This window comes from Rana temporaria, chromosome 2 (assembly GCF_905171775.1).
Source record: "Rana temporaria chromosome 2, aRanTem1.1, whole genome shotgun sequence".
Taxonomy (NCBI): domain Eukaryota; kingdom Metazoa; phylum Chordata; class Amphibia; order Anura; family Ranidae; genus Rana; species Rana temporaria.
Window position 1 is genome coordinate 459,741,808 of NC_053490.1, and position 15,216 is coordinate 459,757,023.

Consider the following 15,216-nt stretch of genomic DNA (forward strand, 5'->3'; position numbering starts at 1 on the left):
TACAAATGGCCAGACAAGCGTCTGTGATGAATACAAAAGATTTGAGCAAAAATAAAAATCTGATTCCTTTATCACAAATAGAGGTGGTCTGGCATAGTGCAATTTTCCTTTTATACTATAAAAGTTTAAAGTGTCACTAAACCCAACATCATAAAAACTATCAATAAATGGTGTATTACGTGCTGTCCATACTCAGTTACTGAGATTCATTTTCTGTATTCTGCAAAAAAACTGGTTGATTCTGCTGCTCTCTATCTCCACTTTCTGTTCATGTCTCCAATTTAGCTAGGGATTTTTCAGCTGTGGTGGCAACTCTGCACAAGTTCAGTTTTCAGTAAGTTTCTATGCTGAGCATTTCCTCCCCATCACATCTGAGCAGCCAATGTGACTATAGCGTCACACATGTGGGCGTATGCACAGTTGTAAATGACAGCTCACTCCCTCCCTCCCCACCACGCAGCTTAACACAATGGGGAGGGATATTACATGTAGATTAATAGATTAACCTCCCTCATATTCTAAGACACGGGCTGGAGGGGCGTGACATAGCCTGTGACTGGCAGAAATCCGATCCCACCAAAAAAGTCTCCACGTTTTTGGAGGATGGCTGTGGTCATTCCCCACAGTCCCAGTTTATGCAGTAATGTAGCCACCCTCTTGCTTGCTCCCCAGGTGGGTTATTGACTATGAGATCTCTAGTGTATAGAGTAGTGCACATGACCTCAACTAACATGAGGGGGAAAAGGAGGTGGTCCAGAAATGAATGCAGAACATTAGGAGGCAGAAAAACACAGTAACAATTTCATGAAAAAAAAGATTACAGGGCCATGAAGTTGAGTGCACATGCTCAGTATCATATCCAGAGTTTGTCTTTGGGTAATTGAGGTATGAGTGCTGCCAGCATTGCTGCAGAGGTTGAAGGGGTGGGGGGTCAACCTGTCAGTGCTTAGACCATACGCTACACACTGCATCAAATTGGTCTGCATGGCTGTTTTCCTAGAAGGATGCCTCTTCTAAAAATGATGCACAAGAAAGCCCGCAAACAGTTTGCTGAAGACGAGCAGACTAAGGACGTGGATTACTGGAACCATGTCCTGTGGTCTCCTGAGACCAAGATAAACTTATTTGGTTCAGATGGTGTCAATCAGTGTGGCAGCAATCGAGTGAGGAGTACAAAGACAAATGTGTCTTGCCTACAGTCAAGTATGGTGGTGGGAGTGTCATGGTCTGAGTGCTGCCGCCACTGGTGTGCTACAGTTCATTAAGGGAACCATTAATGCCAACATGTACTGTGAAATACTGAAGCAGTGCATGATCCCCTCCATTCGGTGACTGGGCCGCAGGGCAGTATTCCAACATAATGACCCCAAACACCTCCAAGACGACCACTGCCCTGCTAAAGAAGCTGAGGGTAAAGGCGATGGACTGGCCAAGCATGTCTCCAGACCTAAACCCTATGGAGCATCTGTGGGGCATCCTCAAATGGAAGGTGGAGGAGTGCAAGGTCTCTAACATCCACCAGCTCTGTGATGTCATCATGGAGGAGTGGAAGAAGACTCCAGTGGCAACCTGTGAAGCTCTGGTGAACTCCATGCCCAAGAGGGTTAAGGCAGTGCTGGAAAATAACAGTGGCCACAAAAAATATTGACACTTTGGGCGCAATTTGGACATTTTCTTTCAGGGGTGTACTCACTTTTGTTGTCAGCGGTTTAGACATTAATGGCTGTGTGTTGAGTTATTTCGAGGGGACAGCAAATTTACACTGTTATAAAAGCTGTACACTACTTTACATTGTAGCAAAGTGTAATTTCTTCAGTGTTGTCACATGAAAAGATATAATAAAATATTTACAAAAATGTGAGGGGTGCAGGCCCGGACTGGGACAAAAAATAAGCCCGGGCATTCTAAGCTGAGCAGCCCATTTAAAAAAAAAAGAAATAATTACAAATAATGGCATCCGGTTTCTCTATGTATTTTAGTTATATTTAGCCTGCTTCAGTCACTGTAACTGACTGCGGATCTAATACTATCTAATACGATCTAATGCCCTGCATTAAAGACGGCCCTGGGAGGGTGTGTGTGTGTGTGTGTGTGTGTGTATATATATATATATATATATATATATATATATATATACACACCCAAAAGGTGTCCCGGAGTCGGAATGCATTGCCGGTTTGAAATCGTGTGAGTTCAGTTGACAGCTTTCAGTTAGGGGGGGGGGGGGCGATTTGACAGACATCTGTGCAGGTTCATGCACAAATGTCTATTCAAATCGCCCCCAAATTTGGCAAAAGTAGTACAGGAACTACTCTTGGGAATCGGTGCAGTGCCGCAAAGTCAGCTTCGCAATGATTCGGACGGTACTATTGCCGGCAATACCCTCCGATTTGGCATGCGATTTGGCATGTCAAATCGCATGCCAAATGGGCCCAATGTGAACGTGAGCTCAATGCAGGACACCTTTTGGGCACAAGAACTGTTCCTCTCACACAATGTCTGAAAAGTGCCTCTCAAGCCTCTCCAGTATGAAAGCCAGAGTGCTTTCACACTGGGGCGATTCGCTTGCAGGATGGGAAATAAGTCCTGCTAGCAGCATCTTTGGGGCGGTTTGGGAGCGCTGTATACACTACTCCCAAAACGCCCTGCCCATTGAAATGAATGAGCAGCTCTTACGAGGCGCCTTCAAAGCGATTTTGGCAGCGCCGCTTTTCGGGTGCTTTTAACCCCTCCTTTGGGGTAAAAAGCGCCCCGCTACCGCCCGCAAAGTGGCGCTGCAGTGCCGGCAAAGCGCCGCTAAAATGAGCAGCGCTTTAACGCTACCATGGGGCAATCTAGGTGTGAGGTTTTTGCGCTAAAAATAGCGCCTGTAAACTGCCTCTTCTGTGTTTTCACACTGGAGTGGTGCACTTGCAGGATGGGAAGCAGCATCTTTGGGGCGGTGCGTGAAATGAATGGGTACCGCTTTCAAAGCACCATAAAAGCACTTTGAAAGCAGCGCTAAACGGATGCTTTTAACCCCTTCTGGGGGTTTAAATAACGCCTGCTATCAGCGCCAAAGGGCTGCTATAAGGCTACTTACACACTGAGACACTTTGCAAAAATAGTGCCTGCAAAGCGCCCTGAAAGAGCCTGAGTGCTTTCACACTGGAGCGGTGCGCTGGCAGGACGTTAAAAAGGTCCTGCATGCCGCATCTTTGAGGCGCTGTAGGAGCGGCCCTGCCCATTGAAATCAATGGGCAGCGCCGCCAAGGTGCCTGCAAAGCACCTCAGGAGCAGCGCTTTGTGGGCGCTTTTACCCCTTTATTTAGCTGCTAGCGGGGGTTAAAAGCACCCCGCCAGTACCCAAAAAGCACAGAAAAAATTACGGTAAAGCAGCGTTTTACCACAGACGCCTCAGTGTGAAAGTAGCTTAACAGCGGTAAAGCGTCGCTTAAACTAGCAGCGCTATACCGTTAACGCCCGCACTGCCCCAGTGTGAAAGGGGTCTCTAAGACCTCAGCATGCTTTTATTATTAATAGTTTAACATTGGCAGGCATGATAAAAAATATCATTGGTAGCCAAGACACAGAAAAAATTTAAATTGACAGGCAAGAAAGAAAAAAAATACATTGACAGGCAAAATAATAATAAAAAAAAACTTTGGCAGCCAAGATACAGAAAAAAAATGACAGGCAAGATGCAAAAAAAAAAACACATTGGCAGGCAAGAAACAAAAAAAAAAAAACACTGGTAGGCTGGCATAGTGTCACTTAACTTTGCAGCAGTCCAGCACCTTTTACGACATCAGGCAGAGGAGGGCTCCTCCCCCTTCATGGTCACATGACTTGTCCTTCATTTCCTCCTTCTGAGCTGAACAGATTCAGAAGGCTGGCTGGACGGTTGCGGAGGTGGCCGTGGAGCCAGCCGTGGTGAGCTGCGCCGACAAAAAGCGCAGCCCTGCTCGCTGCCTTCAGAGTAGGGAGTGGGACCCTGGCTGGCAGATAGAAATGCGGCTGTCGGCCGCGGAATCAGCCACGGGGCCTGCCGCAGATCCGACTGCGGAGTTTGCCGCAGCTGAGTGTACTGGGGGGGGTCATATGCGGGCAGCCGCGGCCCACCGGGCATATGCCCGGTATACCCTATGGCCAGTCCAGGCCTGGAGGGGTGTACTCACTTTTGTGAGATACTGTACATTTGTCCAAGCTGGACCAATGTACCCATGCAATAAAGATCATACCCAGGCTTCAGCTTTAATTCCTGATTATTTTTTAAGCTACAATCTCCTATATTGAAAAAACAAAAATATGGATTTTAGTGTCCCCATGTTCATTTTTATCGGCATTATTGGAGTAAACAGAATACCCATGGCACAGCACACAGGGTTCCTTGAGTACTTTAAGAACATAGAACAACCTTGTAGAGGGGCACCGAGTGACATGAAATGAGTCAGACTTCTTTAAACCATTGCCCAAATCGGTTGTCATAGAAACCCAGTTGAACTCCATTTCACAATCTGAATTGATGGGTTATTTCTTGTGGCTCTTGCTTTGATATGTTCCGACGGCCCCCGAAGGAAGAGGTTCATGTTTCTGGTAATCAACTATTTTGTAGCTTTGTGCGTGACCTTCACTTTGTCATTTTCTTTATCAGGTCAGTCAGCTGGGAATATACAAGGCCTTTGTTGACAACTACAAGTGTGCCCTGGAGACTGCGGAGAAGTGCGGCCAATGTAATAACCAGTTCAATAAAATCTCAGAGGTAAGGATAAAAAGCGCATGTCATCATAAGCTACTGTGTCTATTATTGTTAAAGCCCTTTACCCTGTTCTACATAATTTACAGGACATCAGTTATGTAAATACAACTGTATTATAATGCTCATATACTACTGGCGGAGCAAGTGGGCCTAAACCCAACATAGGACATACTGCGTTTGTTTTTTTAATACCAAAGAAAGTAAAGTGCCTAAACCTGTTCCTGGTGCTATGACAATAGGAATTTGTTCTTCCTGCTTTAGTTATAGAGACTTGTGGATTGAGGCCTGCAGAGAATTAGATGTAAATATCAGTTCCCGGGATCCTCTGCCAGAGCATGCTCATTACAGCACCTCACGAAGCAGGAAGGCAGAGATGGCATTGCCATGTTCTGATAATACAGTGCCCCGCCCCCTCCCCCTCTTTTTTTTATGTGAATTGAGTGCCTATGAAATTAATCTGATATTTTATTACAATTACCCCATGAAAAAACAGCCTCCAGTTCAGATATCTTGCAGAAATGTTACTAATGGATAAACTGATACTGTATGAATAAAATGTCAGTCTTGAATTTGTGCTTGGTGGTTCTGGTACATTTAAAGCAGAGCTCCACCCTAAAGTGTAACTTGCGTTCATCGTAACCCCCCCCCCCCCCCCTCCGGTGTCACATTTGGCACCTTTCAGGGGGAGGGGGGTGCAGATACCTGTCTAAAGACCTCTTTGCACCCACTTCCGGCCACACAGTCTGTGGGTAGACTGCGGGCAGAATGTCAGATCCCCCCCCCCGTTGTGTTCTCGGAAACACTTGTCTCCCAGAACACAGCGGGGACCAGTCAGCATGGCGCAGCGCGACTCGCGCATGCGCCGTAGGGAACCGGGCAGTGAAGCCGCAATGCTTCACTTCCTGGTTCCTTCAAGGATGGCAGTGGGGGCAGCAGAGTGACGAGCGATTGCTAGTCTTCTGCTGCCGACGTCGCTGGACTCCAGGACAGGTAAGTGTCCTAATATTAAAAGTCAGCAGCTGCAGTATTTGTAGCTGCTGGCTTTTAATGCTTTTTGCACGGCGGAGCGCCGCTTTAAGCTAGCTTGACATTGGCTGTATGGAGATAGATATATTATCTCCCTACACAAGGGGCGTTCAAGTGAAAATGTTTAATTTTACAGGTATAAAAAGGAATGCTAGCATGGTAGTACTACACGCAGTAGTAAGTGGCAAGTGTGTCCTATTGGGGTAAGTGGCGCCACTTACCCCAATACCACACATCCATTACACAATTCAGATCTCTCTTGTTAGGGACCTCTAGGGGAGGCAGCAGGCCAGGAATATTTCCTAAGCGCGGATTTAACAATTATACATAAAGTGTGTCCTATTACTGATAGGTGGAGCACAGGCCCAGTCCAGAGCCCCCTAGACCCCTTTCACGCTGAGGCGGTTTTCAGGCACTATATGGCTAAAAATAGCACTTGTAAAGCGCCTGAAAAACGCCTCCCCTGCAGCCCCAGTGTGAAAGCCCGAGCGCTTTCACACTGGGGACTGAAAAGAAAAGTTCTGCAAGCAGCAGATTTAGAGCAATGTATACACTGCTCCCACACCGCCCCTGGCATTGAAATCAATAGGCAGCACTGCCAAATCGCTTTGGCTGTGACGCTTGGCAAGTGCTTTTAACCCTTTCCATGAAAAGTGATGCTAAAACGTCAGTAAAGCAACACTAAACCTAGCAGGGCTTTACCGATAACACTAGTGGCGCTTTACCGTTAACGGGGCAGTGCTGGCAGTGTGAATAAAGATGGCAGTCAACCATATTAGTGCATAGATGGAACTGCGAGTTGCAGTGAAGTTTCTTGTGAATGGAGACGTAAAACCCGTGGATATCTACAGAAGACTTGAAGCACAGTACAGTGATGAGACACTCAGCCACAGTAAGACATTTACTGTAAAAGTTTCAAAGATGGCCATACGTCCATCAGTGATGATACTTACTGTGGTGGTTCCCAGCCCACAGCAGTCATTCCTGTGAACATTCAGTGTGTGGAACTCCTGATCCTTGATAATCAATACATAACCTGTCATGAAATTGTACAACGGACTAATCTTTCTGTGGTGCACTGATGATGAAGTGAAGTAGGTGGTCCAAGGATGGTTCAGGCGTACTGACAAATCTTTTTATGCCGAACCTTTCCAGACATTTGTTAAAGCGGAGTTCCACCCAAAAGTGGAACTTCCACTTTAAGCACTCCTCGCACCCTTACATGCATGTCATTTTTCTTTTTTGGGAGGGTATTTAGTTTTGACAGGTATCCAGCTCCCACTTCCTGCTCTCCTCGCCACCTAGACGACTCTAAGTATATACAAGGGGCGTTCAAGCCAAACAGGGACTTTTTAGTTTATATAATAAAAGAACAAAATTTCAAGGAGTGGAAACTGCATTTATTTTTTAACATACTCCCCTGCTAATTTTATACATTTATCCCAGCATTTAAAGCAGCGTTCCACTCGTTTGTACGTTTTTTAAAGTCAGCAGCTCTCCCCCTAAGAGGCGACTCCTCTCCCACTCCCTTTCTGCAATCTTCTGGAACACGTCACAGGTCCCAGAAGATTGCCTGACCACAAAGAAAGCACAGAACGACTCGCAAATGCGCAGTGCACACCCAGCTGTGAAGCTGCAAGCTGTCACATCTGGGTGCCCACACTTGCAATGCTGGCGTCGCGAAGAGGCGGGGGAGAGGAGCGTGGCTTCGGGCGGCTGCATCGATGGACCGTGGAACAGGTAAGTGTCTGTTTATTAAAAGTCAGGTGCTACACTTTGTACGTTTAATAAAAGTCAGCAGCTACATAAACGAGTGGAACTCCGCTTTAAATGTTGGGATAAGTGTATAAGAATGAGAATAAAATGGCGGTCGTTGCAATACTTTCTGTCACACCGTATTTGCGCAGCAGTCTTACAAGCACACTTTTTGGGGAAAAAAATACACTTTTTTTAAACTAAAAAATAAGACAACAGTAAAGTTAGCCCAATCTTTTTTTTATATTGTGAAAGTTATGCTGAGTAAATTGATGCCCAACATGTCATGCTTCAAGATTGTGTCCGCTCGTGGAATGGCGACAAACTTTTACCCTTTAAAATCTCCATAGGCGACGTTTAAAAAAATCTACAGGTTGCATGTTTTGAGTTAGAGGAAGTCTAGGGCTAGAATAATTGCTCTCGCTCTACCAATCCCGGCGATACCTCATGTGTGGTTTGAACACCGCTTTCATATGCGGGCGCTACTCACGTATGCGTTTGCTTCTGCATGTGAGCTCGGCGGGACGGGGTGCGTTGCTGGCTCCTAACTTTTTTTTTTGGCTGGCTCCTAGATTCCAAGCAAATTTGTCAAGCCATGTTCCTCCAGTTTTTTTGGTGATATTTGAGTCACATGTCCATGTTTAACAGTCAGGCAACCAGACAACACATCAATAAATGCATCCAAAACGCATATGTGTTTTTACTGTGTAATGGAACATTGTGAAAGGGGTCCCTTGCAGAAGATTAGAGACACAGGTCACTGGTGGCACACAAAGGCCTACTTGGTTCTAATGTCTAAATACAGACTGCAACCTGTTTTTAATATATTATAGAAAAAAAAGTTGTGTAACAGGAAATTGCTTGGTTTTCAACATTAACAAAAAACTATAAAAAGGAACTGAACTCTGAAATAGGTGCCCAGAAAAGGCAGATAGACGGCAAAGGACTGGTCTCCATGCAACTTTCCCCATTACTGACTTACCATGGCTTGTTCTGCTCTGTGTCTCAGTGCGGAGGTGGCCATCTTGGCAGGGATTTTCTCCTGTCGGAGCCTCCACCTAGAAGAACAAGGAGCAATACAGTAAAACCACTTCTGATCTCCTGAAACTAGCAGTCAAAGGCAACAGTGCTTTGGATCTCCCACTGCAGATATACAGCTACATACCTCCCAACTTATTGAGATGAGAATGAGGGACACCCATTAACAAAAGTATGTAGGCAAAGGGCAAACCCCTGCCATGCCCTCTTAAAGGAGGATTGTGCAAAAAAAAAAAAGAATATATATACACACGGAACATTTTATTTTTTTTATTTTTTACCACTTCTATTCCTTTCTATATGCTTTGAGATTTACAAATGCAGCAATTTATAAATTGGATAAAAGGTTTAGCACTTGGATACACTTTTTGAAGTATAAGTAGTGCATTTTATATACAACTATATAGATCAGACCAACATGAGGGATAAATGAGGAAAGAGGGACTTTGTTCCAAATCAGGGACAGTCCCTTGAAATCAGGGACAGTCCCTCGAAATCAGGGACAGTTGGGGAGCTCTGCAGCTATAAGACTGCAAGCACAGGCGTACCTAGGCACACTCACATAATAGGAAATGCACGGCCAAACAAAAGGTAGGTTTTTCTGTGTACTGCTCTAAGACTGTTCATATTTCTGTTCCCTATAACGGCACATTCCCCACTTTTCCAGTTCTGTTCCACATTCATTTCTGTCCGGCTTCATAAACCAATAATACATGTTAATAAAATTGTATAAACAAAATATGTATTGTTTGTGTGTGTTCATATCCTGTATATTTATGTGGTAGACAGATGGCCTGTCACTGTGTAAAGATGCAGACAATGCCTGTTTCAGCAGGGAAAAAGTCCTGAAATTGATTGGAGATAGGTGGATGTTGGCCGAAAAAAGAGAGTACTCTAGTCAGTCATTGCCCCTGTGTGCTGCAAGAGCAGCTTGAAGCCCACAGGCCACCGAGCCAGACTGACATCTTAGAGGGAGAGTTACCCTAGGTTCACATGTGTGTGTTTCTGCAGGCCACGTTTTCAAAACGTGGCCGGCAGGGAAATTGCATGGTCATTTTGACCATGCGATTTCCCTGTGGTTTCCCCCAAACGCACTGATTTTTATTTATTTTTTTCAAATAACAATTTTTATTAATTGTAAGTTGACACTGTGATACAGAAACTTCAATATAACAGCAGTAGAGCCAGTGTATATCAAGGAATGGTAAACCATAAAACAGACAGCAGGGAGTCCCTGATGACTTCACATAAACGGCTAGGCATCAAATAGGGTCTGCTATAAACCACAACAAAATCCAAGACAGAAAGAGGGAGGAAAAAAAACAGAGAGAGAAAATAATTAGAGAAAGAAAACTGCAGATAAGAGAAAGATAGAGGGGGTGAGGTAGGGGAGCTCGACCATCAGCTCAGGGCGGATCCTCTCGCTGGTGCCACTCCTCCCAGACCTTGTCATGCATTTCCAGTCTATCCTGCAATCTGGCTGTCATTTTTTCCATCAGCTCTATGTCTTTTATTCTAGTATACAGGTCAGCCTGAGAGGGTGGGGATTGTCGTTTCCAATGGAAGGCAACCAGGTATCTCGCAGCCGTCAGGACATGTCCAAGCAATTTTTTGGAAAATTTGGGTATCTGCAGAGGTGAAACTCCTAAGAGGAATGATTTTGGGATCCTGGGACATATATTCCACCGGTTCACGGGACATTTCTTCCCCAGCAGCTGAGCGTGTCATTGGTGCACAGCGGCTGGGCGTGTGTCACACTATGCACACAGTGCCAATCAGTGCTCATCGCAGTGCCATGCCGAAACAACCATGTGGTACTTCACTAGAAAATCTGTAGCATGTCGCATTGTAATCTATTTTACAGGTTCTAACAAACATAACATACTCCTGCTGAAAGCACTGGGTATGGTTGCTTGTACTCTTGTACTGTCTCTGGCTCTCCATACTTACTGTAAACAGCAGAAGTGCTACTGTTGTCTCATCCACATTGCACTCGTGTGTCAATGTCAATTTTGTGCTGTGAAAATGACAATGGTCCCAAAAATGTGTCAAAATTGTCCGAAGTGTCCGCCATAATGTCGCCGCCATTAGGAGTAAAAAAAAAAAAAATTATAAAAATGCCCTAAAACTATCCCCTAGTTTGTAAACGCTATAAATTTTGCGCAAACCAAAAATAGGTAGAAGAATATGTATCGGCCTAAACTGTAAAAAATATTGCATTTTTTTCGGAATTGTCGCTCTATTTTTGTTTATGGCGCAAAAAATAAAAACCGCAGAGGTGATCAAATACCACCAAAAGAAAGCTCTATTTGTGGGAAAACAAGGACGCCAATTTTGTTTGGGAGCCACGTCGCACGACCGCGCAATTGTCAGTTAAAGCGACGTAGTTGCCAAATTGCAAAAAGGGGCCTGGTCTTTTACCTGCATTGGTCCGGGTCTTAAGTGGTTAAGTTCAGGGTCAACGCAGCCGTCTACCAGGAGATTTTGGAGCACTTCATGCTTCTTTCCGCAGACAAGCTATATGGGGATTCTGACTTCATTTTCCAGCAGGACTTGGCACCTGCCCACACTGCCAAAAGCACCAAAACCTGGTTCAATGGCTGTGAGATTACTGTGCTTGATTGGCCAGCAAACTTGCCTGACCTGAAACCCATAGAGAATCTATGGGGCATTGCCAAGAGAAAGATGAGACATGAGACCGAACAATGCAGAAGAGATGAAGGCCACTATTGAAGCATCCTTGTCTTCCCTAACATGTCAGCAGTGCCACAGGCTAATAGCTTCCATGCCACGCTGCATTGAGGCAGTAATTGCTGCAAAAAAGGGCCCAAACCAAGTACTGAGTACATATGCATGCTTATACTTTTCAGAGGTCCGATATTGTTCTATGTACAATTTTTGTTTTATTGATTGGATGTAATATTCAAATTTCTGAGATTGTGGATTTGGGGTTTTCATGAGCTGTAAGCAATAATCATCACAATTATGACAAATCACGACTTGAACCATCTTGCTTTGCATGTAATGAGTCCATTTTATATATTAGTTTCACCTTTTAAGTTGCATTAGTGAAATAAATGAACTTTTGCACGATATTCTAATTTTTCGAGTTTCACCTGTATATGTATAATACGCAAGGATATTACTTTAGCCCATGTTCACATCAGGCTAATTTGGCATGCAAATTGACTCTGCGGAGCCGCACGGATTCCCAAAAGTAGTTCCTGTTCTACTTTTGGCTACTTCAGGGGCAGTTTGAATAGGCATCTGTGCATTAATCCGCATTAGGGTGACCACGCTCCGCATTTTGCAGGTCTGTCCCAGGCACCTTTATTCCAGGACAATACAGTGTCCCGGATTGAAACTGACACAGCCACCCCCCAAGCCCAACTAATGCCCCAAAAAAGGCTGCCACATCACCTACGGTGACCACATTCCCAAACGGCCATTCAGGGGCCCCCTTCCCAAAAATCAGCTTGTGCTGTAATGAATCACAGCACAGCTGGGGCAGTGGATGCGCACTCTACCCAGAAGAACTGATCATGCCCCCAAAAAAGGCAACCGCATCACCACTTTACTCATTTACAACACTCGTCCTGACTGTCCGAGACCAGTTTTACCTTGTTCCAACGCTGCCTTTACGCTGCCCTGCTGTGATTAGACACAAGAGGTGGGATTTATGATTTCTCCAATCACAAGCAGGGGGTGAGGATTGTGGCTCTACAGACATTCCCTGCCAGGACAAGTGCTATCAGTGAGTAAAGCGGCGATGTGGTGGCCTTTTTTGGGGGCAACAGATAAGAAGGGAGGGGGGGTGGCTGTCTCAGTTTCATTCCGGTACACTGTATTGTCCTGGAATGAAGGTGCCCGGGACCTGGGACAGACCTGCAAAATGCAATCCGGACACGTGGTCACCCTAACATCACCGCTTTACTCACTGACAGTACTTGTCCTGGCCGGGAATGCCTAAAGAAGCACAGTCCCCGCCCCCTGCTTGTGATTGGAGAAATCATAAAGCCCCCCTTTTGTGTCCAATAACTGTGCTGTGATTCGTTACACCACAAGCTAATTTTTGGGAAGGGGGGTGTCCCTGAATGGTAGTTTGGAAATGTGGTCACCCTAACCCGCATAGATGTCTGTCAAATCGCCCCCGAAGTGGGACTGCATTGCCGGTTTGAAATTGTGAGAGTTCAGCTGAACTCGCACTAATTCTTACCCACAGTCAGTGTGAACCTGGGCTTAGTGTTGATTTTTGGTATTATAGTAGCTGTCATATCAGTGACTGCTGGGTGGAAATCTGGCAGGGGGAGATTGCTGCCTGTTGATGTGCATGGAGTCAGCTGGCAGTAATTGCACTTCTACTGACCATTATTTGTGTAGTGAAATCATTTGAAGACCGTTATTACAGCATACCATGCGGCGCTGGCTGACAGTGTCACATGATCCAGCTGCATTAATGTGAATTCCACCTATACTGACTGCATAACATTGTGATTAGTAGAAAAAATGCATACATTGTCATGGAACTCGATCACAGCTGAATAATGTTGCTTCTCTTCCCCCTCAGTATTCCATATTAAAGTGATGTAAATCCTAAAAATAAATATATTTTATTTGCTCCATTTGGTTCTTTAACTATGTCATGAAAGCGTTTTGTTAAATCTGTTTCCTGTGTTATCTCAAAGGGCTCTACAAGAGTGAAACTCTCTACTGATCCACAATGCATCGCTTTTCATTTTTTGCAGTTTTATTTACACTGAACTGTTAACAGGAAAAAGGCTACTCAAACAATGGCGTACTTGTGAAAAAAGACTATACATACTCACCTTTCCAGCTACCCACTGCAACACCCAGCACGTGTGTTGGTGCACTGTGGTGCCATTCATTGTGAATGACACTGCAGTTCACCACAATGCACACTGTGGTGTGAATATGTCTTTAGAAGTGATCACCCAAAGTCTGCTGGGAAACCATAACTTCCAGGAATGCCAATCTTCTTGGTCCTTCCAAGTTCTCATTTGTGCATTGCCAATAAGGTCAAGGACTTATTGAACTGATTATATCTAAAACTGACTGACAATTTCTATTGTGCAGTTGATTAGCTTTGTATGGGAATATAAAAATGTGGGCTCTTACACCCATATCAGAATAGATGAGGTTGTCCCTGCTTCTCACCTTTTGATTGTTAAAGTGGTAGTAAACCCACATTTTCATCTTTTACCTACAGGTAAACCTGTAATAAGGCTTACCTGTAGGTACTGTGAATACAGTAATACCTCGGATTGTGAGTAATGTGGTTAACGAGCGTTTCGCAATACAAGCTTTTATTTTAAATACTGACTCAGTTTGCGAGCATTGTCTCGCAAAACTAGCAGGATTCAAGGCTCTGCGGTGTGCAGTACCGCATTTGACCAGAGGTGCGAGGGCGCCAGTGACTGTCCCGAGTGTTTCCGAGCCTCTCCAAGTGTTTGAGTGCATCCGAGAGGTTTTCGAGTGTTTCTAAATGTCTCCGGCGCCCCCAAACCTCTGGCCACATGTGGTACTGCAAACCTTGGAAGTCACTGCGAAACAAATTATGTGAGTTTCCATTGACTTCTATGAGGAAAAACGCTTTGCTTTGGATAACAAGCATTCTTCTGGAACAAATCATGCTCATAATCCAATCCAGTTTTAACGTAATATACTAAGCTTTTTAGGAGATATTCAGAGTGCATTCAGCCGGTAATGTCACCAGCGCATGCACTCTAAAGGTCCAGCATACTGTTCCCCAGACCTTCAGAGCCCGTGCTGGAAACGGCAGCTCCCGCGTGCATGTTTGGGAGTGATGTCATCACGCCCCAGGCCACTCATGTAGCTGGAGGCCGCGGATATGAAGGAAGACCAGGTGGAAGCCTCCTTATAACATGAGGCCAAACCTAAACACTTTCAAATTGTACTCAATCAGGCAGGCCCTTGCACTACATGGTTGAAGGTAAATTTAACAGAAAATTGAACAAGACAATTGTATAACGTGTAGCCAGCTTTAGAGCACTCCACAGTTTGCCCTGCATTCAGTCACCTTGAGTCTGCACTAATTGCCACCCTCTGAAGTCTTTGGGCAGCTTTACTCATTTTTTTTATTTCCACATCACATTTCATAACTGGGATAGTGTTTTGTCCATTATTAGTCCAATTGTCTTCACACTTATCAGCTGCCCTTGAGAAAGCACTTAAATAATGGCCAAGTATAAGCGATTACACGCATAGTGTCGTATAGATGGATTTGATACGTGGTTTGTTTGATCAATCAGCAATGCTAGCAGGTATAGGCGCATCAATTGTCACGGTACTTACTTGAAACTAGAAGTGGATTCTTTTATTTCTAATAACAAGGCATAATCGAGAGAGGGAAGAAAAGAAAAAGGCGCACCAGCCTAGTGTGTTACCGTTATAACAATTTAATGGAATAAAAAATGTAATAACATTCTCACAAAGAAAGCAGCATAGTAAGCTTAACAACGCTGTAGTGAATACCCTTCAAACCACACTCCAGATTGGAGGATGAAGATGTGTCACTGCTCTCTGACGCGTTTTGAGGCTCAAGGGACCTCTTCATCAGAGCCCAGCAGTGTAGACCCTTCCATGAGCTCCCCTTATATACATATGAGCACTCATAAAAA

At 44.7% G+C, this 15,216-nt stretch overlaps 1 protein-coding gene across 4 annotated transcripts in view; it reads left to right on the plus strand.

Annotated features, from left to right (window-relative positions):
- The window catches only part of ABR (ABR activator of RhoGEF and GTPase), a 612,111-nt gene that overhangs the window by 407,846 nt on the left and 189,049 nt on the right, over positions 1-15,216 (plus strand). For all 4 annotated transcript variants that reach the window (XM_040338587.1, XM_040338588.1, XM_040338589.1 and 1 more), the window contains one exon: positions 4,634-4,741. In XM_040338587.1, the coding sequence (XP_040194521.1) occupies positions 4,634-4,741 (108 nt within the window). The remainder of the gene's footprint in view (positions 1-4,633; positions 4,742-15,216) is intronic.